Raw genomic sequence first — 27,331 nt, forward strand, 5'->3', positions numbered from 1 at the left:
CATGGTACAAGATGCACACAGCGTCCTGGCTGCTAATCAACACTGAAATAATAAATGAGAGTGCTGCAGGCCCTTTTGTTGATTCGCTCTCCAAACTCCCGCTTTGACTCACAAACGCCTCCATATTGCCCCCTTGTATCTCGTACTCCCCTTTAGCTGTCCTCTGATAACACACCCCCACTCTACTCTCCCCCCGGCATATTTCCAGATTGCTAATTGACTCTGGGTTCACAGGCAAGATACCACCCATCCCCCTTGTTCTCCACCATGTCCTGTTATGCTTTGTGATTAGTTTAATCTTTTTTGGAGTTATTTGATCACTGATATTAATAACTGCACTCACTCGTGTTAGTTATTTTTTTTTAGGAATGTGTTCATTTCAGGACAGCCATCTTCTGCGCCGCCTCTGTTGTTGAGTATTGACGTAAAACCACAGTCCACTGACGGAATTGCTGGTTGTACTGTTCTAACCCTGCATCTCAGTCTGTGTTTCAGAGAGCCGATTTGTCCTATCGTTTGCAGTAAAGAGGCTTTGTGTCATACTAACAAGATCAAAGCTCGTTTAGGGGAGGGCATTAAGCAGACTGATCGCTTTAACGGGCCCAGCAAAGGCAGAGTGTGTGCTTGATATGCACAAATAGATCATTATGATACAGGATTGACTACTGAGTCGTATAACCAATGCTTTCTAATGTTAATACAATACATTTTAGATGCCATGCTTTTGATACTGCAATATTTTTGCTCAAGATCATCATACCGCAAGAAACCATGCCCATGTCTAGGTTCATTGTCCTGCTATTGCCATCTAAAACTGCCCAGACATTACATTTAAGTAATTAAAAAGCCTGCCAAATCACAAATAATAACTTGTAAAACACAGTTTTCCGGATAAGGCAACTCTGAACTCTAGGTAGAAGTTGCTTCTATTGGCAAATTTGTTTTGGATACCTGATGCAACCAGAGCTGGTCACTGCCGCATGTTGTAACTCTTTTATAGCGGGTCAGCCCTCCAAGGGTTCCCGATGGCGTTCCATATTTTTCTCCTCCTTGGCTGCCATATGGCTGGCTGTTTCAGTGTGGATTATTACACACAACTCAAAAAGACAACTCACATAAACACCTGTGAACCTGTATTTTGGAGACAAAGGGTTGGAACTTGTAGGCATAGCTTGATCGCCAAATTAATGGAGAAGTTGCAATTGCACCAAATAGCCAGTGAGGGCATTTGTTATATTGTGGGTAGTTATTGTTTTCAGGCCAACCCAAAATTTCCTGTCTATTGTTCTTACCATTATTCAGTACTAAATTGTTCTTGGTCTTTTTAAGTTTCCAGCACTTATCTTGAAAAATATTGAGAAAAAAAACCCTGAAACTGAATTGACAGAACATTTAGCTGTCAATTCTTTCGAGTGTTAATATTATGATTCATTAATTCATCATCCTCACAAGGGTTGCTGGAGCCTATTCCAGCTGACTTAGGGCAAAAAGCTGACTACACCCTAGACTGGTCACCAGTCAGCCGTAGGGCACCAAGAGACAAATGACCATTGACACTCACAATCATGCCGCCAACAGCAGGAATCGAGCCCTCGCCTGCCTGGACAGAAGTCAGGCGAGTGAACCACTACACCATCAGGTGGCTTCTTCGATTATTAATGTCTTTTAAATCCTAAATCTTTTGAGTTTAGTGCGTGACTGATGTTGTAGGGATCTTGCAGTAAAAATAATTATCAAGAAGTCAGTTGACTTTACATATTCAAATTATATTGCCCTCACTCTACCCCACTTGTCAAAATGGCGGCCCGGGGGCCAAATCGGGCCCGCCGCATCATTTTGTGTGGCCTGGGAAAGTAAATCATGAGTGCCGACTTTCTGTTTTAGGATCAAATTAAAATGAAGAGTATAGATGTATATTAAATTTCCTGATTACCCCCTTTTCAATCAATAACTGTAATTTTTTAAGCATTTTTTTTCTGTGTTTTTAGTTCAAAAATCATTTTGTAAAATCTAAAAAATATATTTAAAAAAAGCTAAAATAAACATTGTTTTAGATCTATAAAAACTGAATATTCAGGGCTTTTAATCCAGTTCTTTTAATTCATTTATTTAAAAAATCTAAATATTACATCTAAAATGGTCTTTCCCAGATGAAATGGCGTTGATGTGAATGCGGCCCGCAAACCAACCTGAGTTTGACACCCCTGCTCTACCCCGTGTCTCCAAAACTAAAATACAAGTCTGTTAATGTTTTGAATGACAGTACGGGGTGTTTCAGACATCAGATTATTTTAAGAAGTGTGATAGTGACAGTGGTTTGTTAGTAAGGTAACAAAATTACATTTCCCATGTGTCGCTGCAAGGCGCAGTTTATTTTTAATTCTGGTTTATTTATTTTCACTTAGTGATTCATACAGCCCAGTTCAATGAAAATAAAAGCTTTCCCTTACTTCTTCTAGTGGTAAACTTGTTAAGTGTGTGCTGGCCACACTACCTTCTGATACCCGATTTCTCCTGCTGTTTAAAGATTACTGTTAAACTTTGAGCTTTAACTCCGGCAGTGCCAAATCTGACTTTTGAACTGGGAGCGATAAGCTAAAACCAGCCTTGCATTTGTGTGTAAGCAGACACGTGTTCTACAAGTAAATTACTAGTTTTAGATAAAGTTAGGAGGAGCCATGTCACAAAAAGAGAACAGGTATGCTTTTTATTTCCTTAATTTCACACTCTTAACATGACACTCTCCCTTTATTGTAAGCACCCACCCTGCACAAACCCTGCCGCCACACACACTCATGCACCCCCTCCCCATGGCTGCCCCCAAACTGTCATATGTGATCCCATCTCCAGCCACACACAGCAAAATGTCAATTTAGTGTTTTCCCTACACGAGGTCATCGGTAATGGACTGCCACAGACTTATGAATAGGACTTAAAAGCATTTGTTTTCAATCAATTTGCCTTTTTCTTTTTTGCTCTAATTTTCAATCAAGCCAAAAATAACTGCAGAAATGTAGTTTGTGGAAATATCAGCACAAGTGATTTAATGAGAATTTTTAGTTAAGTCATGAAAAGTGAGGTTAGTCAGAGTACCGGTCCCAGAGTAATTCCAAAAAGTTTATAATTTTATTATATGCATTATCTGGAATGCAATTTTTCCACAAACCAACAGATACTGTAGTTTTTGAAGTATACATGACCATGCAAACTAATGTATATTTCTCTTATTTGGAATACCATAGTGTCACATTATCATATTTCCTAAACATCTTAATCTGAATATGCGTTTGTCTGCAACAAATGCCGGATGAGGAAACAGTTTTGTTTTATAGTACCATATGTAGTTTTCAAAAAAGATGTAACGAAAGTGTTATCATGAAAGGCAAGGCAAAACAACAAGCATATCCTTATGTAGTCTTAACATATTCATTTTCTTTGTCAGTTGCACAACTTTTTCTCACTCTACAGTGCAGTTTATTTTAGCACCACTTGACTGGTAAACAAAGCCTTCATTTATTAGATTAGATTAGATAACTTTATTCATCCCGTATTCGGGAAATTCCATTGTTACAGTAGCAAGAGGGTGAGATTACAGATGGGGTGGGTGTGTTTTTTTTTCTCTAAATATTTTAAAATTAGTTATGGACATTTTACTATTAATACAGTATGCCTCTGAATGTGTCTAAAATCCACTTTATAATTGTTCTCGCATGGCTATCCAAGTTTACTTTGTCATATCCTAATATTAAATATATGCTTGCTTTGATTATGTCTGGATTTTGTACTTGAGACTTGCATGAGATGGAGGTTTTTTTTGGGTGGATTCTATGAAGCCCTTTAATTTAACACACTCCTCTCCTCCGTCTGTCCCGTTACCAACCATCACCCCCTTCACCATCTGTTGACCTCATGTCATTTTACCTTCCGCCACCACTGCTGCTCCTTTTTTCTTCCCTTCCACCCATTTGCTCCACTAACTCCTCAACTTCTCTCCCTCTCCTAAAATAGCTTGTTGGTGAGAAAGAAAATAAACGAGAGACGCCCTTTAGTTTTGCCTTAGAGCATGTGTGTTGTTGATCCAGCCTGAAGCACTGGACCTTCCAAAGCCCCTCCTCCTTCTTCATAAACTGCATTCACTGTGGAAACTTTACTCCAGTTTTAAATTCTAGGCATCCATTTTAATGGAAGAATCCACAAATTGAATGGATAAACAAGACATAAGTTAAGCAGTACCATGTGGCAAAAAAGCATGCCCACCCTATGTATATGTTTAAGAACAGGTATCAAATTCAGCCACCATCACCAATCCCACAGCCCGTCACCCCACCCCCTAAGAAAATATAAATCACACTGCATTCTTCTCCCATGACTCATTGTCTCCATTTCTCCAGTCATTGCTTTGTAGTTCTCCCCTTTTTCTTACTAAATCTTTGCATTCCATCCTCCCTCTCCTCTGTTTTGGTCTCTCCTTATTTTCATCCCCTTATTATATATATTTTTTCATTTGTTTCTCTAAATCCACTTCTGTCCATGGAGCTCTGACTTTTTTTCCCCGACAGATTGAATCCAGATGTTGCTCTGAACCTCCTCCCCCCTTCTGTATTCACTCCCCTTTCGTCTTCCCTGCAGAATGAAACTATCTATAATTAGATGATTGGGTATAATTTAGGTTCAGATGTTGGTATTGCGGTTTTGGTCCATGCTCCGTTGGTAGTTTAGCACCTAAATTCTTAGTCGCAAGTTGGAAACATACCTGAAAGAGAATTGAGATGGATCGTACACTAAAGTATCCTTTAGCCGTACATCGGAGTAAAAAAACTAAACTAAATTCCCAAGTGATGGACAAGTTATACTGAGCATTCAAAGTCATCATGGGAAACTTCATAGAAGTGGAGCACACAAAATAACTCTGTTTATTTAGACAAATTTATTTATTTAGTCCTATTTCGTTTTGTTTTGTGTAGTTTTCATATGTTCCAAACCTAAGTCGGGATCTAAATTACCACGGTTAAATGCTTGATTCGGTAGTAGTTTGCCTGCTGGTATCCCTTTGAGCCTCCACATTGAAAAAGTGAGCTTGAGGTTATGGAGCGATGGGGCCAGTAAGTATTGTGGCTTGTGATTGGATTACATTATGTTCTGACTCCATGGAAAATAACTCTTAGCAACGCTTCTTCCCCAGTTTACAAAATTAGATTAGCCTCATTGACTACAATGCAGAAGCTACCTCGCTTGGATGATTTATTTTTTTGGGTCGTATATAAATCTCCATTGATGGCTTCAAAGGTGGCAAATAAGTTACCATTCTTAAAAGTGTTGTTATTATGAGTAGTAGAATCAATACTCTAAATTTTGAGGTGACCAATTTTTGTGGTAGACCAGTGGTCGCCATCTCCAGTCTTCGAGGGCACCTATCCAGTCTGTTTTTCGTATCTTCCTTCTCCAACATACTTGAATCAAATAATCAGGATCGTTATCAGTCTTTTGGAGAGATTGCTGAAGAGTTTATCATTTGATTTAGATGAATTTGAGGAGGGAGACATGAAAAACAGAGTGGGCTTGACCGGAGTTAGTGACCCCTGTGCAAGCTTGTCGACAGCCCTTTAAGTTTACATTAATTTACAATTCAAAACATTTATCACAACAATTTTAATAGTTTATATTTGGATGGATTTATATAGTCTAAACCTGTCTCCTACAGCTGATGGTGTTCAAAGTCTAGTTCACATAGACACAGTAATGTTAGTAATGCACAAAATGCCTGTCTTTAACCACCAGCTGTTTTTACAGAGTCACTGTATTGTCCAATATGAGCTGGCCCATTCCCCACTAATGTGTTGTACCGAGGAGATTGTTCCCCCTGGGGACAAGGCGTGAAGGGGGAAATTGGTTCCAGATGAAACAGGAAGTTGAGAGAGCCTAGACAAAGAAAAGGCTGTTTCATGGTGGACAGGTCTCAAATGTATAATCTTTTTTGCTCACTTTTATCGCAAACACTCTGCCTTCATCCAGTAAACATCTGGGACACAATGCAACTTGTAATTAATCTTAATTCTTCATTTTACCAAGACAATGAACAAATCTTCCAACTTTATGGGAAGGCCTTTTCTTTCGTTTTGGCATTGATGTACCCCAGTCAAAAATGCCTCTTCAAGTTCAGTATAAGAGACGGATGTCAATTTTTTTTGCCACTGTAGTTTAAAAATGCAATTTACTGTATGTCTGATAATCCACGATTTGCTAGATTTTGCAAAAGCTGTTATCTACTGGTCATTGGGAGTTGAGCCATGTTCTGTTAAGCAGTGAGGGGTCTCCACTGTGCTAAGTTACAAGTTACTGTGGCACCGCTGCGCCACACTGCCACATTTTGATGCATTTTCTCTCACAGGGGGCCTTGATAAAAAATATGTAACTTGATCTATTCCATAAATGATTAATTAATCTGTTGAGAAAAATATTCATGTATAAAATCAGTCATATCAATGAAAATTAGGTTATTTTGCACAAAAGATTCAACCCTTATGATGTGTGGTGTTGACACTACTATTAGTGTATTTGAAATGTGCCATGTTCATGTCACATTTTATTACATTACACTTTCATTCCCATATTTAATACATTGAGTTTCTCCCCTCAAAACTCTGTAAACAATACCCCATTGAGATTAAACTTTTTTTTGCAAATTTATTGACTTAAAAAAACTAATTTGTGAAATGTCAAAATGACTGAAGTAATGCGTGTGTCACAGATGTGCACAAGTAAAGTTTATGCTATTATGTGTTATTTTTTCAACAGATTTGCACCTATTATATTATAGGTCACATTGTTGCTGGAAATTTTTAGATTGTTTTCCTTTATTTTGTGTTTTATTTGGCTAATGTCACAAAAACTGGCAATTCACAAGGTGTGTGCATAGTTGCATGCACTACATCTGTTATGTGAACATATGAGCTAATGTTGTTTAATTGCAAAGTCTCTTTGCAGATACCTTGACTTACCCCTGGCTCAATCTGGAATTCATCTAAATGGCATCTGTTTTTAGTTTTAGGGCGCATACTGTCAAGCCACAGTTGAACTAGATTACCTTTCCTGCTTCAGTCAGCATTCTAGTCAATATGATTTCTGATGAAATGTGCTGTCATTTTTACTTGATAGTTTAAATGAATGTCATCAGGGAAGGATTCCTTCACCAGTCAGGGCCAGGAGATTAAGTCTTTCGACTTTTCATGAAAAGTGCAAATCTGTTCTTCTCACTACTGTGGAATTACTTGGCTCAAATTCATGCTGAAACATTTTTTTTCTTGATCCTTAGTGCTGGAGCTTTGAAGCTAACATTTACCCTACTTTACTGTACCATCCCCCATCCATCTAGCCACATAAGCAAAACCATCTATTCTGACCCCTCAACGACATTCCCATGTTTTTCTTTTCTCTTCATCTCCTGTAGGAGTTTCAGCATGAATCTCAGTAGGTGGTCATGTTTTCTCTAGAAGGCACGACGGCAGGCAGTTCCCAGCTCATGTCTTCTCCATGTCCGCTGTCAAAATATCAGCATTTGGTCCACTTTCACCCATTGTTCCAGTCCTTCCCTACTGCCCCCCTCTTTTGTTCCCCTTTGCCTCCTCGTCACCTTTCAATGCAGGATACAATAGTTGCCCTAACCGGGACAAAATAACACTGAGGATAGAGAAAGAAGGGATGAGACAGGAATGATCTAATTAAAATTAATTACAGAAACAAAAAACAGAGCCCTGGTTAATGGGGTGGGTTCCAAATGCTTGAGAGGAGTAGACGGCCCTCTGTTTTGAGAGCAACGCTTCATTGTTTTGCACTATATAAAATGTTTGTAAGCTGCACTAATGTATGAGGCCACAAGCTGTTAACTCTATGGTCCTACCATGGCAAGCATCTGAAAATGCTGGAATATTGCTTTTAAAGTATTTAAACATATGTTCCAATGAAAACTGACTTTTGGAGACATTCCAAAAACTAAAGTACCTTTCCTTTCCTTAACTCTCTGTCCTCCTCATCTCTTTCAGAACAATGAGCCCTTAAATCCTGGTTTCCATGGATACACTCCTCACAATCAGGTAAGAAATGAGTAATTATTATTATGTTTATGGGATTACTTCTTTTAATACATACATTTGACAACCTTTTACAATGCAACTGTGCAAGTAGTAAAACCTGCCCACTTAAGATTTGTCCCACAATCATTAGATTTTTTTTTAATTGAAGTAGGTAGCTATATTAATTAGGTGGTTGTACCGAGCAAGACAGTCCATTTGGGTGTGTATGTATATGTATAGCAGAGTTTAATTTTTTATCCACCAGACGGTGTTTAATTTCCCACCTGCGTCATCCGTTAGCTTATAAAAAAAATATTCTCTGAGGTAAGGATTAAAGAACCAGCCTGCTATTGAGCTCGTCTTTCAAAGTCAAGGCTCGTCACTCGCCACATGCAATACAGTTTCATATTGTTTCTATTCCACTCCAATTTATTTTAAGCGTTTCTCCCATTGCTTACCCTAATGAGTGCCTTATGTGCAGCGTTGTGGAAGGAGGCCTCACAATTTTCCTATGCAGCAGTGCACTTGGGGGAGCTCTGACTACTTCAATGCTTGAGCAGGAATACATCTGGGTTTATGTATTTGCAACTTATATCTTGGTGTGCTTATTAAAAAAAAGCGCTTATGTGCCCCCACCTTTATTTCAGCTTGAATGCACACCCTTGTTTTTCCCAATTTTTGGATTGTAGCTTTTTGCAAGTGCCACAGGAGGGAAGTATTTGTCTGTTAGACACTTCTTCCCCAGAGACTTAGTCTGCACAGCCCATCATGGAAAAATTATCCTCCCATATATGCATATTTTTCTCCTCATCCCCTCCTTATCCTTCTCTGCACTTTGCATCTCCTTTCTTGGGAATAGAACTATCTTAGATTCCATGGCAGGGGCAGAAGAGCCTATTCTATTGCAATATATGTATTTTGTCATTGTCTTTGTTTCCAATTGATCAAGTATTCTTTTGGGTTGTTTCTTTTTCAAGAAAACTACATTATGTGAATTATAAAAGGTATGTATGGGAAGAATTGAGGTGATAAAGAAGAAATAGAACCAATTTACTTCAGATTACTTCCCTGCTGTAAGGCCCTATGATGCAAATATAGTTCTAGCAAGGATATAGGTTTGTTGTTGTTGTTTTTTTCCCCCATAATATTGAAAGTTGAAGGTCAACTTTGGTCAAGTATAGTGAAAAAAAAATTGCTAATAGTCTGAGTCTCTAATGTCTGCTAATAAGTGAGAATAATGCAGTTTTGTGTAATCGCAGGTAAATCGCTGCTTTTTGAACAAAGTGGCAATAATTGGTTGGTAGCTGAATTCTTACACCTCACTTGGTTTATCAATGTTAAACTACTTGTTAATCAGAATGCATGTGCACAAATTCCTGTTTAGAATGCAAATGTTGCAAACCATGGTTCCCATACAGAATTGAATACTTTGTTTCCTGACCTTTCTTGAATTCTAAAAAATCTAAATAATTTTTGGTCATAATTTTAAACAAAAGGACTTGCTCACGGTGAATCTGTGTTTTCAAGGCAAATCCAAAGTTCATATATAGTGTACTTATACAAGTCCATGACTGGCTGTTCAATGAATGGCAAAGTTAATTCTGCTTTTTGCTATCAAGTGTGAGAGCACTATGGTTTTTCTGTGTCTTCATTGATAGATGGACAAAGATGTATTTGAAATTTGTGATAAAAGGATTTTGTGTGGGAATCAGGTGAAATTCGATAATTTTCCGCTGACTTCTGGCAAAAGACAGATTACATCCTAGAATGGTCGCCAGTCAGTCGTAGGCCACACAGAGACCGACAACCATATATAGTGATTCTGAATTTCTCAAATATTTGCTATTTTAGTCTCATATCTAAATAAAAGCAAGGCCTATTGCCTATCTATGGGGGTATTTGTCGAGGAAAGCCTTTGTGCGCTGATGGGAATCACTTGATTTTGTGTGCCAACCTAGGTTTAGCAAGGAATTATCACAGCACATGATTGTGTACTTTTTGTGCATGTGTTTCGCGGGTTTATCAACATATTCGGTTTGTGTACTTAATCTTCAGATCATCCCCTCATTCATCCTCATCCTCTTCACTTACAGCCCTAATCCTGTCATCCCACACTCTTTCTTTTCACTCAACCCTTTATCCATTTATCTCTTCATCCTGTTATCTGTCACTCGCATCCGCTGCCCCATTGTCCTTGCCTCCACTTTGGTCAACTGTTTCTCAATACTCCTTTTCCCCATCATCTCATACTCTGAGCCCTCCCTTACTCAGTCCCTCTGGACACAGTTCCAGCCAGACTCAGCAGATGTCTAAAAGCTTGGCATCAGGGGGGGATTCTTTCCGCAGTGCTCCTTACCGTGCATATGGAAGCGCTGTACAGAGAATTGCTGTCTTCTCTCTGCAAAAATATACTGTTTGGACACTTGAAGCCAAATCTGTTGTAATCATGGATTGCCGTATCTGAAAGATAAATGTCTGGTTTGGGTTTAGAGTTGTGGTAATCCCTCCTTTTTTGCAAGACTTCCAACTGTGTTTTGAAGGTAGCTGCCTCAGAAAATTGAGAACTTGAAACTTAGCCACAAACCCCTTCCTTGGTACCTAGTTACTGCTGCTTTTGAAACAGATGAGCTGTCATGCAATAAATAAATCATCTATAAATGCTGCAATGCAGTGGGGGTCGCCTTCGGTACTCTCACGCCAGTTTCAATTGAAGAAAGGCTTTTCTTCACTCGCATTTTCTTTTCACCCGGGAACTGAGAAAACTGCAGTGACTCCTTTCTGATTTGAATCAAGTGAAGATTTAGCTGGCTTCGTGGATCATCTATTCGATTGGAGACACTGAGACTCAGAAGGAGGTGAAGTTTAAAAGAAAGGCGGGAACAGGCGAAGAGCAGTACGTGTAACGTGAGCGAGTGAATGATAGACTGCATACGGGGAGCGAGCATTAGGAGGAGAGTAGAGACTGACTGTCAGGAAGGCAAAGACGCTTAGGCCTGAAGGGATCAGAGCAGCGAAGCAGGCTGGTGAGACGACGGAACAGAGGCAGACGGTGACAGGCAGTCGAGGCTTGTTTGAAAGAAGCGACACAGCAAGAGAAAAAGAGGAGTTGATGAGGGAGAATTTCAATGTGCATGACTGACGTGGACTGAAGACGTTGTCAACACAGCACATGGTCGTGGTACTCAGGCCAAAAAGAGGAGGAGGAGGAGGAGGAGGGAGGAAGGAAGAGCCATACCAGGAAAAGGGGACCAGAAGTGAAACCGCGAATGTGGAGAGCTGATCGAGAACTGTTGGACCAGATCAGACCATGATGGGGGTCTATTACCCAACCACACTTCTGGTAAGTTCTCAAATACAGCCTTGCAACTTGATGTTCATACCGGAAGTGGGGAATTAATTAGTCTTAAGGAGCCAATTACCAAGGTTAATGGAAATAGAATTGTATAAAATAATGAAATCTGGATAAGGAGCTGCTCTTGTTTGAATTAATTCACTGCAAAAACTGCACTTGCATTGTTTACTTGGCTTCAGTGTTGTGTTTTTGTATGCGACTGATAAATAAACTTAAAGCAAAACAAGATTTAGAGAAGCACAGCTCTATTTTAATTTGCAACATTGTTGCATATTATGTTTATACTGTTGATAGCATTTGCTCGCCCGACTGCTAATAAACGTCAGTGTTTCTGTGCACCATAGCAGATAGCCTGCCTGGGGATTAGAGCTGTATTATGGTTGTGGTTAGGCAGTGTCTTCTTCTCGATTTTAGAGTTCTTTACTGGTCCTGTGTCTGCTAAAACGAGGTAGCAAAATTTAAGTGATGTGTGTTGACAAGAATGAACTATTGGTATGACTACACACAGTTGTCATGTATCGTACACTGTGTCTCATGTAATGTAACTTGCTTGTATTCTTGTGAAGCAATCCGATGTCGTCAACAAATGTCTATGCAGTTTAAACTCTTAAGTCGTTGGATTGATGCAGACAGGTGGCAAGGCCCAGTTGTTCTGTCAGACTGTCATTCTCAACACACGTGAAAGCATTTCTATTGGCCCTCCTTTAGAAATCATCATCCTTTTGGCTGTAATTTGAAATTGCCACCACATATGTCACTGCTTACGTTCATGAATATTTTCTCTCATTTTTATTTTTCACCATTTGCTGATACTTGAAATTAAGATTGGGTCATTGGCAAACTCAATCGATTCCTTGTTACTTAACTCCTGGGCTAATGGGGTGCAAGTTACAATTTTAATCACAGTCAGCAGGAGTCTATTGAAATTTTTTGTCTTTTTAATGAATGATCCAACTGGATGTATGAGTTATCAGTTATCCATCAGTTATTGATGGTAATTGTGGTGTCGCTCCTTTTTAATGTCCCACATAATTAAGACTTCCACTATCATACATACCGTATTTAATTAAATTTCCCTATTAAGGTTCCTTATTACTTTTCTGCCACCCTCTTTCAGACTAAACTTCAGTACATTTTATGCAACAAGAAAAACACATTTGACGTATAATGCAATTATTGGCCCTTTTCATGAGAGAATTGAATCAAAGATATTGTAGATTGCACCCAATCATAATCCTCACCTACACTGGCAGTTTGTCATCAGTAGAGAATGTGCTGGTTGATGAATGAGTTTGTTTAATATTGCGATTACCGGCGCCCATTATTCTGTTGTGAGTGTAGATGAAATTAAACTTGAGCTGTCATCTTTTTTTTGCATATTACTTACGTTCAAGACAGCGCTAAGTGTGAGATGATGCTGTAAGATTTTGTCATCTTGTCCCATACAGTAGTTTATACTGTTAGCTTGTAAATGGCAGTTTTGTCTGTTGTTGTACAATCCCAATATTTCTCACTTAGTGTTTCATATCATTAATTTTAACTCTCTTCTGGATTTTTGTATTGTCACTTCCAAGTGTGGGCCTGTGAACAGTTGATGTACTTCTAAGGAGCATCTTATGATTATCCCTCAGCAAGAAAGCAAGAGTGCTTCTCTACTCCATTGTCCATTAAAGGAGATGGGCAGTAGCCTTTTTTAGATGGACATTTCGGTAAATTACTTTTGAGTGACTGGTAGGGTCAGCACTTGGGAAAGGAGAGAAAAAGGGTGGAGTATGTTTTTCTAACCACTGTAATATGAATGAGTGCAGAAGGTGAGTTGAATAAGTTTTTTTCCAGCCATTTCCATGCAACCTTGCTCAAGGTTAAAGTAATGAAAATGGTTTAAATTTTTGTCAATAGCTCGCTCATTCAGAATCTTTGTCTAGTGTATACTTCACTGTGGCTCAGCAAACAGGTCAGCGGACAGTCATTAGAGTCATGCTTGCAAAGTTTGTGCTTGAAAAACCCAGCTTTTTCCTCCCTCATATGCTCTGTGTGGGGGAAAACACATGGTGTCGCAGGTCAAACAAATGAGATTCTATTGTGTGTACATGAAGGGGAAAAATATACTCACAAAGAAAGATCATTATGGAGATTCTTAAAATATCTGCTGATACATTACATTTTTTTCTATACTAACCCCTGGTCTCATTGTTTGCACAACATGAACTGAAACTCCCATTAGAACATCAGTTTTCCCCATAATTCCTTTTCCTTACCTTTTTAAATACTCCACCTTTTCCATAATGTCACTCAGTTACCATTAAACTCTATATTGTGATCCTTCACAGCTAGCAGAAGAATGTACTTTCTTTGTTTTGTTATTCAATAAATATTATCTATAGAAAGTACTTGACTGATGCATTTAATTTATACAATTTACACAGCAGTAAAAATTAGTATTTTTCTGCAACTAAATGTGGTGTTTTGCTCTATTACTATTTGTGGTAAACTGAGTCGGTACAATATTGTCGAATACAGCTTGATGTCCATTGATAGTTAAAGGAGTTTAGCACTTAAGAGTTTTCTGATCATTTTTAAGGTGTATCTTCAAAACAAGCACAAGATCCCGTTTAGTTTGTTGGGCACACAAAAACACAACACTAGAGTAGCAGACGATTTCAAACATTTTGACTCATCCTTCCACTATGACACTCAATGTTTGGATTCCACTCGATGACTTCTCGTCCTTGACAGTGAATTGGATTGGATAACTTTATTCATCCCGTATTCGGGAAATTTCGTTGTCACAGTAGCAAGAGGGTGAGGATGCAGAAATAGGAAAGGCATTTAAGACGTAAATAGATAGGTAATAAGTAAGTTAATAAAGAGCTAAGCATGCAATCAGCTTAGCCAAATAGACCGTTTCCTTTGGATGGCTGCTTCATTGTACGATTAAAATGTTTTACCTTCAAATACCAACATTGTTTTTGGTGCAGATGGGTCAAAAGCCTAGGCTGGCTTTTAACGGCTAGTGTGACTGTGGCAAAAATGTGAGCAATCAGAGTATAAATTAAAGGCCCTACTCACACACTTTATGGCAAAGTATTTTAGTTACTGTAATTAAAATCCTGCCTTAAAGCATCACCCAGGCCCATATCAGTAAGAAGAGTACTAGTAGCCAATGTTGTTTCACACATTGCTTGGAATGTTGTCATCTTATATCTTCTCTTCCCCCTTACATTCATTGTATCCAATTTTTATAGCTCCATAGCCAGCCAATTTTCTTATTTTTGCTTTGGTGTTGTGTGTTTTAAAATATTATGAGCAAGCAATATTGGTGTCACCACTCACAAACATATTCAGGATACAATTGATGTGCCCCACAAACAGCAAAGCTATAAAGGCTGTGTAGATTTTATTATTGGTCATATCATAGCAGTGCTGGAAATCTGAGTGCCTATTGGAGTCAACAAAGCTGGCCCAAGACAGATCTATTAATGTATAATGAAAACTGTAGTCTAGTGTTAACACATTTAGAAGAAAATGACTTGAAATATATCCTAAATAACTATATATACTATATGTATTTTTCTGTGTGCATCATTATCTTTAAATTTCACAATGCGTATTGAAGTCTCATACTCTAAATATTGCATGTGAGTCGTAAATATTTCATGAGTAGTTGTCTGAAAACATGGCTGTTAGAGAAATGCAGGTAAGGGAGCGGGAGAGTATAGCAGAAATAGACTGAATTTGACTACTAACAATATTGTGTATTGACTGTTTTTTTCCCCAATCCTTATTCCTGCAGGGGTCTCAGGATTCGACAGGAGCACAGGATGGTTTGGTGGCCCCACCCTTCTCAGCGTTCCCTCCTCCACCCCCTCCCCAGAATGGGATAGCCGGGACAGATTTTGGCCCTGGGGCTATGTTTGTTGCAGGGGGTCAAGGTACAGCTGAGGTAGGTGCTGGTGCAAATGCGGACACCACCAGTACCACCATCAAGAGCAATGTAAGCATTGTATGGTGCTTAAGAGTTTCCTGGACTATTGTCAGGCCTCACATTTGTCAGCCCACATGGAATCAATTTTGGAATACACGAATAATTACCTTATTTCCCCTAACTTGGCATTTCATTTGTCAAAATAACAGTTGGTTATAAAATGAAAACTCTCCCCCTCCCATCCTTATTGCTTATGTGTCTTATATCATAGGGTAAGACTGAGGATACATCCCAGGGGGAGACGGCTGTACAGTGTGGTACTGGTGGGCCAGCAGCAGCAGGAGGTGGAGGTGGAGATTCGCCAGAGGCCAAAGGAACCCCCAAACGTCTCCATGTTTCAAACATCCCATTCCGCTTCCGTGACCCTGATCTCAGACAGATGTTTGGGGTAAGAATATGGCAACCATTCAATCTTACACAACTATCCATAAGCAGTCAATAACTATGGTGAATTCTTTGTTAACACCTTACTGTTTAAGATGTAGAGCTGAACAATATTTGGGAAAAAACTGACATTGTGATTTTTTTTGGGTGGTGGTTTGGGATATATATTGCGATATTAGAAATTGAAGATATTTCACCAGGTGACTTGAATAGCTCTTTTGGGACGACTTTGGTTTACTCACCATCACCGCATCGTATTCACATAATACTGATATGAACAAACAGTACTTATGTAGGAAGAGGGTATAGAATTTAAACCCGTACCCATTTTTGTATTATTGTCTACGTTTATGTCTGTTTATGAATTAGGTCTTAATTCAAAATGATTAACATCCAAATGTAAATATTAGGGCAGGGTCCATATCTACAGGCGGTCTACATATATCACTGGGGATATAGGACTCCGGCGTCAACATTCTTCCGTGTGTCTGCATTAGCCTTGCAAGCAAAATAGTCCTGTCTGATTGATCATACAGAACCATCTTGCCAACTTGGCGTGCCTAAACACTTGGCGCCCATCTGATGGCCGACCGAGCCAGTCAGGAGAAAGAAGCAGGAATTGTAGACCAGGAAGCAACTATCTGATTAAATACAATGTCAGACTTCAATGCAATTCTTGTAAATGGGTAAATTTCTGAAGTTTTGTCAGAAATAAATGGAATTTCCTCATTTAAAGACGAGGAAAGAACTTGCTGAAAAGCTTTTTTTAATGAAAGGAATAGATGTTTTTTTCTCTTCTGCAAATCAATACGTCATACAATGGCTTAATATGGATACGTCGCCTTAGCAAGCCAATCCAGGGAAAAGAGGCGGGTTCTTGAATACTATGGCAGAATGCAAAGCGGCTCTTGTAGATTGGTCAGTTTCCAAAAAGGTTTTCTGAATTGCACTGGATGTCCTCATTAAAAGAAGAGAAAATTGCTTTTTTGATGGCGAAAGACTTGTTTTTGTGAGTGCGAGGAGAAGATCACCGTCCAATAAACAGGCGTATTTTTTAAGGTTCATTCCATGAAAAAGGTCTCAACTGGATCTTGCCCAGATTGATCTAACTAACATTCTTACGAAATATATGGAACAATCAATCTGGCATGTCCGGTCAGGTCCGTTTTATAATCTTACATGAACAGCGTGCCTGATGTACAATAGTGAACCGTAATGCGATACATTGCCTGAACAAGTCAGAAGTTTTAGAATATCAAACTAACTTATTAATGTTTTTGCACTTGTTGTTTTTTTGCAGCAATATGGGAAGATTCTGGACGTGGAAATAATTTTCAATGAGAGGGGCTCAAAGGTAAATCGCAGATGCAACCCACATTGTACTGTATTTCATTTTTCACAACATGTACAATGTATTATTGGAATGCCACCCCCCATGACAACTTAGTGTCTGCTTACTTACTTGACCTGTACTTTACGCCATAGGGTTTTGGCTTTGTGACATTTGAGACCAGCGCAGATGCAGAGAAAGCCCGTGAAAAGCTCCATGGCACATTGGTGGAAGGTCGTAAGATTGAGGTAATTTTCCCATCTCTCAAAACTGCACTGTTCAGCCCTGTCTTATGCTCTACTACTATTCTAACTCTGTAAATCTCTGATTACTAGCTACCTAGCATTAATATTACAGTGTTATAGCGCATTCATATCCCACTGCCTGGTCCGCTGTAATTCTTATTATTTATTTTTATTTTATTTTATTTTTTTGGTGAGACTGATTGGGGGTGCAAGAACACATTTAAGGCATGCTGGGGTACGTTTCCTCTGCAGCATTTTTTTCCTCTTGAAGCTGTTGTCTCTAGTGCTTTTTGATGTGCAACTTGTAAGCCACATTTGATACATCAACTTTCCACCAGCAATTGGAATGAGGTCTTTGTGGTTGGCACCGGAGGGCACGAGAGGAATGCTGTGAAAGGATAATGCATGGCAGATTGCTATCGGATGCTCTAAATTTCTTCCCCTCGTGTACAATACATTCTGTTACTCTCTCCTGATATTGTGGCTAAGTGGTGATTGTGGCACCTAATGCAATCGACGCATGCTGGGAATCACAGCAGCACTGATGCATGTTTATTTTGTGTATATCTTCATTTGTCCTCAAAATCTATGAACAGCATTTATATATTTTTGTTAACTCTTTGGAGGCCACTCCTTTAGCTCATTGGCTGCCATTGACGGCACTAGACCGCCTGGCAGCAAATGATTGGTAGACATCCAATAATAATGCATGGCAGATCGCTATCGGGATCTCTAAATTTCTTCTCCCTGGGTACAGTACATTCTGTTACTCTCTTTATTTTGTGGCCTAGTGGTGATGCAAACGACGCATGCTTGGAATCACAGCAGCACTGACGAATGTTTACTGTGTACTATTTCTTAATTTGTACTAAAGATTTTTTGTTAACCCTTTACAGGGCTCTTATTTCACTTATTGGCTGCCATTGACTGCACTGGACTTTTACAGTCAGTCCTCCCAGTTCAAATGTATTGGACGTCTATTGTTGTCAATAGCAAGCAACGGTTTAATAGTAATTATTGTTTTCATAATTTTTAAAATATGTAAACTTAGAATTTCTTCCTCGTGAGGATAAGTGGCACGGAAGATGAATGAATGTATTAAAAAGGGGCAGTAAAGATTCTAATTTCTTTAGGTTTTTTTTAAACACTAGCCTAAATCAAAAGGATAAAACTCAAATTATGCTTTTTTTGTATTTTAAATGTATCCTGTTATTAATGATAGTGTTATTGGGGACCATAACCACAGTTTTTTTTAAATTTTCCCCTGCTTTGGTCATTAGTGTAAATAACAATCATAAAAATAATGATTTCTGTAACAAGAAACAATACAGTGAGACCTGGCCTTTTATATTGACACAACATTTTAGGTCTTGTCGGCCACATCTAATGTTAAAATTGTAGCCAACAAGACTCAAAATGTGATGTTCATATATGTGGACAGCATAAGATTAAGTTTTATTTCAATGTCCAAAAATAGTCAATTGCCCTATGAAGGGTTAACTAATTTCTCCTTCAGATTTTTTTAGTCTGTTTTTTGTCAAGGATCTCTTGACGATGGTCACTGCTGAACAAGAGCTGTGCATGGGCTAACTGTGCTGACTTTCATTTGTATGTGTGTCTGTAAGTGTGAGAGGGAGTGTCGGGAGGACCTGCATGACGAATGAAGGCTGGACCTTTTGTCCCTTTCAGTCTCTAATATGTTCTTATGTTGCATTTCCAAATACAAAATAGTGGCCTGCACCCACTGCTACATCTTCTGCCAGCTCCACTTTCAGTCAGTCAGCAAGCTGAATGGATACAGATGGAGTTGCTTGGAGTGGCAGCTTGTCTTGTCCGTTGCATTGCTTAAAGCTGATTGTGTCTTAATCTAATTAATGCATGAAATCAATATTGCCTCTGAGAGAAGTTTGTTGCATGGACTGTTGTACTTGTGTTACAAGTAGTGAAGTAGTCATGTTGGGCTGTCGTGAGTGATTAAACAGTAGACGGTTCAGTGTTCATTTATGGTGCATGGGCTCGATGAAACAAGGGGCTGGCATAGGGCACACTTCTGGGTTTTGTTTATGCGTTCGTCCTTCTTTGGACAAAAGTCAGGCACTTCTATTTGTGGTAATGCTTTCTGGAAGTTCTACTGCCTTGCAGGTGTTGCTATTGTAAACATTTCCTTTTATTGGTCATTTCAGAGTTTGTAGAACTATATTTTTCCAGCAATAAAGTTAGCAACCCTGTAACAACATTCAAACTACTAATAAGCTTTATAATTCACAAACTCTGATCTATCGAACCACGGTTTACAATGGTGTTACTTTAATGATGGAGGCTTACCTTTCACTGGCATGGGTTAAGTTAATGCCGCCTATTTATGCATGACTAGTGTTTTTACATGGAAATATAGTTTTGTAATCTCAGGTATGATCTGGGTGTGCAAATTCTTTCCTTGCATGTTTCATTTTGAGCTTTTTGTTATAGTATTGGTGATGGAGTTGTTTTATTAGCATGGAAGTTGGCATTTGGCCAGATCAGAGTCATGGTCTTTTCCAGCACAGTGGAACTGAATAACTATTGCATACGTCTGTGTACTTAATTAGAATGTATATAAACGAGATTTTTGTTTAAAATCGGGAAATCATTTTTTTTATTTTTTTAAACATGGCAATATAAATTCAACAAAGCATGTAGAGCCTACTTCTGCAAGGTAGGGAATCATTACTATTATATTCTATTGCCCTTTTTTCTGGCATAAAACTCTGCGCACTGAAGAACTCACCTTGCTGAAGACCTCGAAAAGTATTCACATAAAAACTCAGCCTATACTAAGCGAGATCTGATGTTGATTCCATACTGTATCTCACCCTTGCGTACCTGTAAAATAGTTGTGATTGTATAATCATACTCAGTGCTAGTGTCAATCTTGTCACGCTCCCTCACTGGGGCATGACTTGTTATTGAAAAATCCAAACATCTTTTCAATTTTTCAACTTGATCAAACCTTTGACTAATAACTGCTTCTTTTGTATCCATTTCGATTTTGACCAGTATATAGTAATTCCAATCCTACCTAGGATGGAAGTACCACTATTAGTATCTGTTTCAATCTCGAGCCTACAGCGCCAAACTAGTACAAATGTACTTATAATATATATATATCATTTTCACAAACTAGAAAAACACCAACTCGCAAACGTTTCAGTTCCTTTTTGTTTAAATAAAATTTAAAAAAAACATCTTATCGTACTTCCTTTTCATGATCCCGTACTTTAAATTGAGTATTGGTAGTAGTTCTGTGAGGGAGTCTTAACAGGAAGTGTCAGCTCCTCCACAGCGCAGAGTTTTAAACGGGCACTTGAACACAAAGCACCACAAAAGATGTAGTTTTGCATGTGTAAACGCATCCTATTGGGTTTTATTGAAGATGTTGATCATCAATGCATGGGTCTGCGTGGGGAAACCTTCTCCGCTCCCACCTTTCATGGTGCCTTGCACTGTTCATTGCCTTAGCATTTAGCATTTCCAGTGAACCAAATCAGATATTGGATGATAGTCATCATTAATGAATCTAACCCTTAAAATGTGGATTTGACCAGATTAATTTGTATATAAAAAATAATAAAATGATGTTCACACATGATTGCCTTAAAATTGGTCTGTAAAAAGTATTTCATGTGTTAAATTGTCGATTTAAAAAAAAAAAAAGCTAAAGACAATTTACTCTTTCGTCTTTCCATCCTTGTCCTTCTTTCTGTGACATGTAAACTCTTCAATCTTCCATTGCCAGTCAATTTTGTCTTTTTTGTCATTTTGATCCTTTCACCTTTTTTTTTATTGCTGTTACATATTTAGTATTGCCATTTAATGTCTAATCCAGCACCCCCCGCGAGCCTTGTGAGGATAAGCGGTTCAGAAAATGAATGAATATTAGCTGACTCTAGAGAGTTATTTTTTAGGGTGGCTGGATTGGTAAAAACTGCAAATTCTGCTATCTGTGGATTTATTTGCCGCACCAGGATGAATTTTCTCACCTCTCCATCCAACAGATGAAAACCTTCACCATATTATCTTTATATAAAGGAAGAGTAAGTTAGTTTTTTTATTTGCTACATTTTAATATTTTGCTATTCTTTCACTATCGGCCAGTTGTTATTGGACCCAGACTACATTCACATTCACAAATTGGTCTTAAGAATGCAGAATTCTTCTTTCACTGGCGTAATTGCTATAATAATACACAGGTCTCTGTAGGACTACCATTCCCTCTCCTACTGTGTCTTTACTCCATATTATTTTCAGCTGTATCATGGCTTCTATCAGGTTTTTTATTTGACACGAATGGTGAAGGGATGACGTCTAGCTTTCTTTTGTTGCCTGGATTATTTGTTCCTTTATTTATTATATTTTTTCTGTTTCCCTGACGACTTCTGTGTGTTGTTGTCAGTCTCCACGGTAACCACTCGCTGTTTCTGCTGCAATGGTAAGTTGTGTAAAAACATTTATCACTCAACTGATCCCCTTTCCACCTCACCCTTGAAATGGGCATCTTTATCAATATGGACGACGTACAGATTGTAAAGTCAACACTGTAATTCTATTGGTATACTGGGGCGCTTGAATACATCATTTTATTTAGCATACTTGACATAACAATTTGCAGTCACAACATGGAACATACAGACACTGTATGCAATAGTCCGGATTGTGTAAAAGTAATACTTTCTGCACCCATCCCCTCACCCCCACCATTCCATTAACACCTCACTGGGAATGACCGAATGTAATCACCCTCCTCTATGCGATGACGCGGCTTTTCAGTCTTTCTGCTTATTGTCCATCAGTTTATGAAGTATTTATCCTATTGATTATTATCATTATTTTTTTATAAGAATCACTGTTGCGTACAATTTTCTTTCAGTGAATGCAGACCGTTAATTCCTTCATTCTATTGATCTGCCTGCATTTTACATGCTTGTAAGTTTGACTCATAAAATGTTGAGTTTGGCTATATAATACATTTGGAAACTTGATATTTGTAATACAATTCTTTCGCACAATAAATTGTTCTTAACCTAAAACAAAAAAACTTGAACCTCTTGGACTATAAAGATATCGTATCTGCTCAGCAAATCCATATCATACATACAACCTATTTTACCTTTCCAGCTTTATTCAACCAAATGTAAAATGTGTATAAAACGATTTGGGAATCAACAGTGATTGATTCTGCTAAAATTGCAGTTGACTAACACCAATGGCCCACCAAAACTAACAAAAAATGGTCACCCTCATCAATGTAATTTGATTGTTCTTTTGTTTGAAACCACATTATATAAGGAGCCATGTTCCCCCGACTCACTAATCAGGCAGTGTTGTAACCATATGCGTCTTAAACCGATGCGGGGTTTACGTTGCTGTTTTTGGGGGCTCTATTATGCTGCCATTTTGTTTTCTTCTTTTGGTTTGGTATTCTTGTAGTGGATTGTCTGTGTATCAGTAGTTGTAGTGGTAGTCATAGTGTACCGGTTTTAGTGTGTGACACAGTTCTCTTGCCTGGCACAGTGTCTCATGTCCATTTTATTTCTCTCCTTTTTGGGAATGAGGATTGCTCTCTTTCGCTCTCACTCCCTGTTTCTCTCTTTCCAACTCTCTCCTCTTATTTTATCTCTCATATCCTCTATCTCTCAGTCTCTGTTTCATCCATCCTTTGGTGCCGTTTCTCAACCCACCATATGAGATCTTCAGAAGAATGGTCACCAGATCTAATTGAATGACGCACCTTCATATACTTATATATATTTTTGGATTTAGACATGTTTTTGTGTTATTCATGTAAATATCCCTTGTTTATGATTTTGTCTTTTTGTATATGGACTGGCTGTGTCTCTGTACTTCTCACCTGCATCCTTTCCTCTTGAATCACCAGTTTTATTTTTGTCTCATGTGTTTGATGTGGGAGTGCTGCGATTGTTTTGATTGGTCTCTATGCTGCATCCGATGCTTGCTGATTGGCTGATTTTTCTTTCCCGTTTTCACTCTTGGTCATGTGATGCGCCCATATTTGGCTGCTTGTAATTTGTGTTATATGATTGATTTTTTTTAAAACAAATGTTTTTGCACCCCCTTTTACTCTCCCTTGTATTGTTTGTATTTGTTTTAGGTGTGTAAACCCCACAGATTTGGTTTCATATGGAAATGATATTTTATTTTGTTTGGTTTGATGGTCGGACTGGACTGGTGGGGCATAAAGGACAGAACATTCTGAATGTATTATTAACCTTTTGACATTTTCAGATTTACCTTCCATTTTGGTCTCTGTTGATTTGCATGACTTCCTGTCAGGTTATCCTATTCCATTGATTGAACATGACACAAATACAGCTAGATATCAGACAAACATTAAAGTTTATACTTGTAAACTAGACATATTCAGACATTTCACATGTGCAAAAATTTACTTTGGAACAAAAAATTCAGAATTTATGCATTTTCTTAGTGCCATAAGCGTCTGGATTAAACAACACTTACAAGATAAGTTAATCGTATCATTTTCCGCTGGCCTTGTACTTAGCAACGAAGAAATAGAAGGCAAACATTTTCCATGTGAATCAAGCTGAGCAGATAAAAAGCATGAGTCAGTTGAATAGGCAGTACGGAAGGCAATCCTAGCCATTAATGGTCTCTAAATGGGAGCTCAGTGTCGATGAGCACACAAGTATTCTTATTCCTCAATCTCGCTCCTTCTTTGTCAGGGACAGACTCTTGCTTAAAGATCGTAAATCCTAGTATTGTTGCATAGTCAGATATAGGAACTTGGGCAGAGGGCTAGATCGTTTTTAAGATAATCAAAAGCAGTTGAAGATGAATTATAGAAGCTTAGAGTGATCCTTTGAAGCTGCAATCAGGAATCTTGGATTGGCCAACCTCCTTATTGGACTGAAATACTCCCCCATCCTGCATTTGTGCATGCCAAAAATGTCCTGCTCTCCATGTAGTTACTGCAGCGTTGTAACCAATTTAGCCCGTGGCAGCCCTCATACCTCACAATGAATCGGCAGATCATTACCAGACCGCTGGCTCTTAATTGCATGATGACTCAAAATAACCGCAACTGCTCCCACCTACTTTTGCACAGTTAGAATCAAGAGTGTGTTGCAACTAACACTGCAGTATCGTTAGTTTAACGGATGCACAAAGATGGGCTAGCCAAGCATACTTTTACAGCACATAATTGCAGGCATATCAGTTTAACTCTGTTTGCGACAAATGCACCGATGCACAGTGATGGCTTTATAATGAAGTAATCCACATTACGGTCTACTTGAGTGTCCTCTTTCCAGTTGTTTTTGGGGCTTTGACTGTATACCCTTCCATTGCCAGGTGAATAATGCCACTGCCAGGGTGATGACTAACAAGAAAATGGTCAGCCCCTACCCTAATGGAGAGGCTCTGAGCACGCTGCCTTATGGTAACAACTGCACTGACTCACTAACAATGAAGCAATGTGCTCGCCTGATCATCAAAACAAAGTAGTAGTCTGTCTGTGATACCGTCTCAGCTAAGGATCTTAAAAGTCATTTCGTCTTTATGCTCTTTAGAAACTGCAACTCTGTATCGATTTGCCCACTCTCCTTCTCTAACTTTTAGCAGGATGGAAATTGAGTCCAATGGTTGGGGCTGTGTATGGACCGGAGCTCTATGCGGGTAAGGTTCTATCTCCCTAAGAAATATGGAAAACTTTAATCTTCATTCCATATTCACATTTTTACCGACCTAGGCTTTACTTTGTATTAATATGTACTTGCTTAGCACTTGTCCCCCCTGTTGCTTAATAAGATGAAACCCTTAAGGCTATGGTGAAATGCTTTCCTTTTGTTGGCTTTCTTCCCCTGCTTAATTTCACCCTGGGCTTCAACATGTATTCCGTTTTATTCCTGACTAATACACTATATAATACCTCTTTATATTTTCCTCTTTTTCCCCCTTGTCCTATGCCCTCGCTAGTTCCAGGTTTCCCCTATCCTTCAGCAGCTGCAGCTGCCACGACGGCCGCAGCAGCTGCTGCATTCCGTGGCGCTCACCTTAGGGGACGGGGGAGGCCTGTCTACAGTGCGGTGAGGGCGGCTGTTCCTCAGGCAGCTATCCCTGCATACCCTGGGTAAGAATTTTACAACTCTTTAAATGCAATAGTTTCAGATTAGACATGGTTTGTACAGTAGTGGACGGTGCAGTTGGTAGCAGAACCCTAATTTAGGCGTTAGCCCTCTTAATCAATTTTATACAAACATTACCATTATAAAAACTATCAATACTATCCAAAAACCCTGTATGTTGTCACAATATTCCACTTTGCCACGTACCGTATAAGTCATCTATAGCAATTCATAATAATTCTTGATATTGAACAACAGCAGAATCCTAGAGTTATATTCAGCAATTCTCATTATTAACTGTATTATTATGGGATTGAACACAAACTTGATATAGTCACAAGAAGCCATGACTTATACATTTGTGCGAATGGCAAGTGGATTATCATTCAGTCTGCCCCGTATTAAAACAGTATTAAATTCTTATATTTTTACATTCTCAATTTCTAAATAAGGTTATGAACTCACACTATTTCCCAAGATATATGAATAAACATGTAATTAAAAATCATGAATACACACTTTCAAACAATTTTCAGACAATTTACTGGATAGCGTCTTGCAGCACCCCCGATGATCGTTCACAACACCCTAGTTGGAAATCACATTATTAAAATATTTATTTGGTTTATACAGTACACATTTTATCCCGAATTCGCTTATTTTTGTACACCACCGACCACTATTGTATTAAACAGTTTGTTCAGGTTGTCTAAGGATTTTATCATTTTTTTAATCGAATGGTGTTTCCTTTGCATGCTGCATGGGTGTGAAATAATTCTCTCTCTCTCCCTCTCTCTCTCCCTCTCTCCCTCTCTTCCTCTCTCTTTTTCTCTCTTTCTCTCTCTCCATCCTCTACCTTGTCTTTCTGAACTCTATCTCACTCTGTTCCTCTCTCAACCACCCACCATGATTTTTGGGACTGTGCACCATTCTGTTTTTTGCACGACTGCCCCCACTCCACCTCTTCCTTCTCCATATACCTCCTCTCTGTCTCTTCGTACTCTTCCTCTCCTCTTAGCGTGGTGTATCAGGATGGGTTTTACGGCGCTGCAGACTTATATGTAAGTAAACTCACCGCCCACCAGCACAGGCTTTGTTCCCCTCCTCTCACAGCTTCCTCCTGCTCTTTCCCTCTGGGTGTGATTCGGCATGTTCGTCCTGTCATTCGCAACACAGAGCTGCCAGCCCAGTGGACGTGGCTGTGGTGAATTAGTATGAAGCACAGCATACTCCCACTGTTAACTTATTTGAAATTTCCCATTTATTTATCTTTTGGAGGGGAAAATCATGAAATTTGGACCTGGCTCAGCTGAAAGTTGAACCAATTTGAGACAAGCTGTTCTGTGGCTGGATGAAGCAGTGTTGCAGGTGTATGAATAAAGTGTGTGTGTATCCAGGTTGACAACAGTTGTTTCTGTTCTCTCTATAGACTAGTGTTTCAGGACTCAGTCCTTAGTACCCGATTGCATCAGGTAGGGTCAACTGAACACCAAACCCACAGTGTGCATCGCTTTCCTGTACTCCCTACTCTGATCTTGCAGTCATTTTTTGATCTGGTCTGGAACACATTGTCTTTTAGTAGATGTTCCACTGCTTCCAATTGTGCTTAGTTTTTTGTTGTTGTTGTTGTATACTAACTCCCTGAAATGTGCACTTTTTTGATTGTGGGGTCTGTACTAAAATACTAAATAGTTTCTACTTCCAGTTTCAGTAGAGCCTGATATTGTCTGGTTGAAAAGATTCTGAGGAATTGACCTACCACTCTTATTTTTTTTCTGATTAGAGAATGTAAAATGGAACCAAGATGGTTTAATCACAAACGTTA

The 27,331-nt window shown here is 38.8% G+C and overlaps 1 protein-coding gene across 8 annotated transcripts in view; it reads left to right on the forward strand.

Moving 5' to 3' along the window:
- LOC144088109 (RNA binding protein fox-1 homolog 2-like) overlaps nucleotides 1-27,331 on the forward strand; it is a 37,083-nt gene that overhangs the window by 3,303 nt on the left and 6,449 nt on the right. For 2 of the 8 annotated variants that reach the window (XM_077618352.1, XM_077618356.1), the window contains 9 exons: nucleotides 8,040-8,090; nucleotides 15,215-15,415; nucleotides 15,618-15,794; nucleotides 17,091-17,144; nucleotides 17,276-17,368; nucleotides 24,734-24,821; nucleotides 25,001-25,057; nucleotides 25,358-25,511; nucleotides 26,525-26,567. In XM_077618352.1, the coding sequence (XP_077474478.1) occupies nucleotides 8,040-8,090; nucleotides 15,215-15,415; nucleotides 15,618-15,794; nucleotides 17,091-17,144; nucleotides 17,276-17,368; nucleotides 24,734-24,821; nucleotides 25,001-25,057; nucleotides 25,358-25,511; nucleotides 26,525-26,567 (918 nt within the window). Of the gene's footprint in view, nucleotides 1-8,039; nucleotides 8,091-10,981; nucleotides 11,410-15,214; nucleotides 15,416-15,617; nucleotides 15,795-17,090; nucleotides 17,145-17,275; nucleotides 17,369-24,733; nucleotides 24,822-25,000; nucleotides 25,058-25,357; nucleotides 25,512-26,524; nucleotides 26,568-26,935; nucleotides 26,979-27,331 lie in introns of those variants that run through there. The other 6 variants (XR_013304811.1, XM_077618353.1, XM_077618354.1 and 3 more) reach the window with 6 other exon arrangements.

The sequence above is a fragment of the Stigmatopora argus genome, chromosome 14, assembly GCF_051989625.1.
Source record: "Stigmatopora argus isolate UIUO_Sarg chromosome 14, RoL_Sarg_1.0, whole genome shotgun sequence".
Taxonomy (NCBI): Eukaryota; Metazoa; Chordata; class Actinopteri; order Syngnathiformes; family Syngnathidae; genus Stigmatopora; species Stigmatopora argus.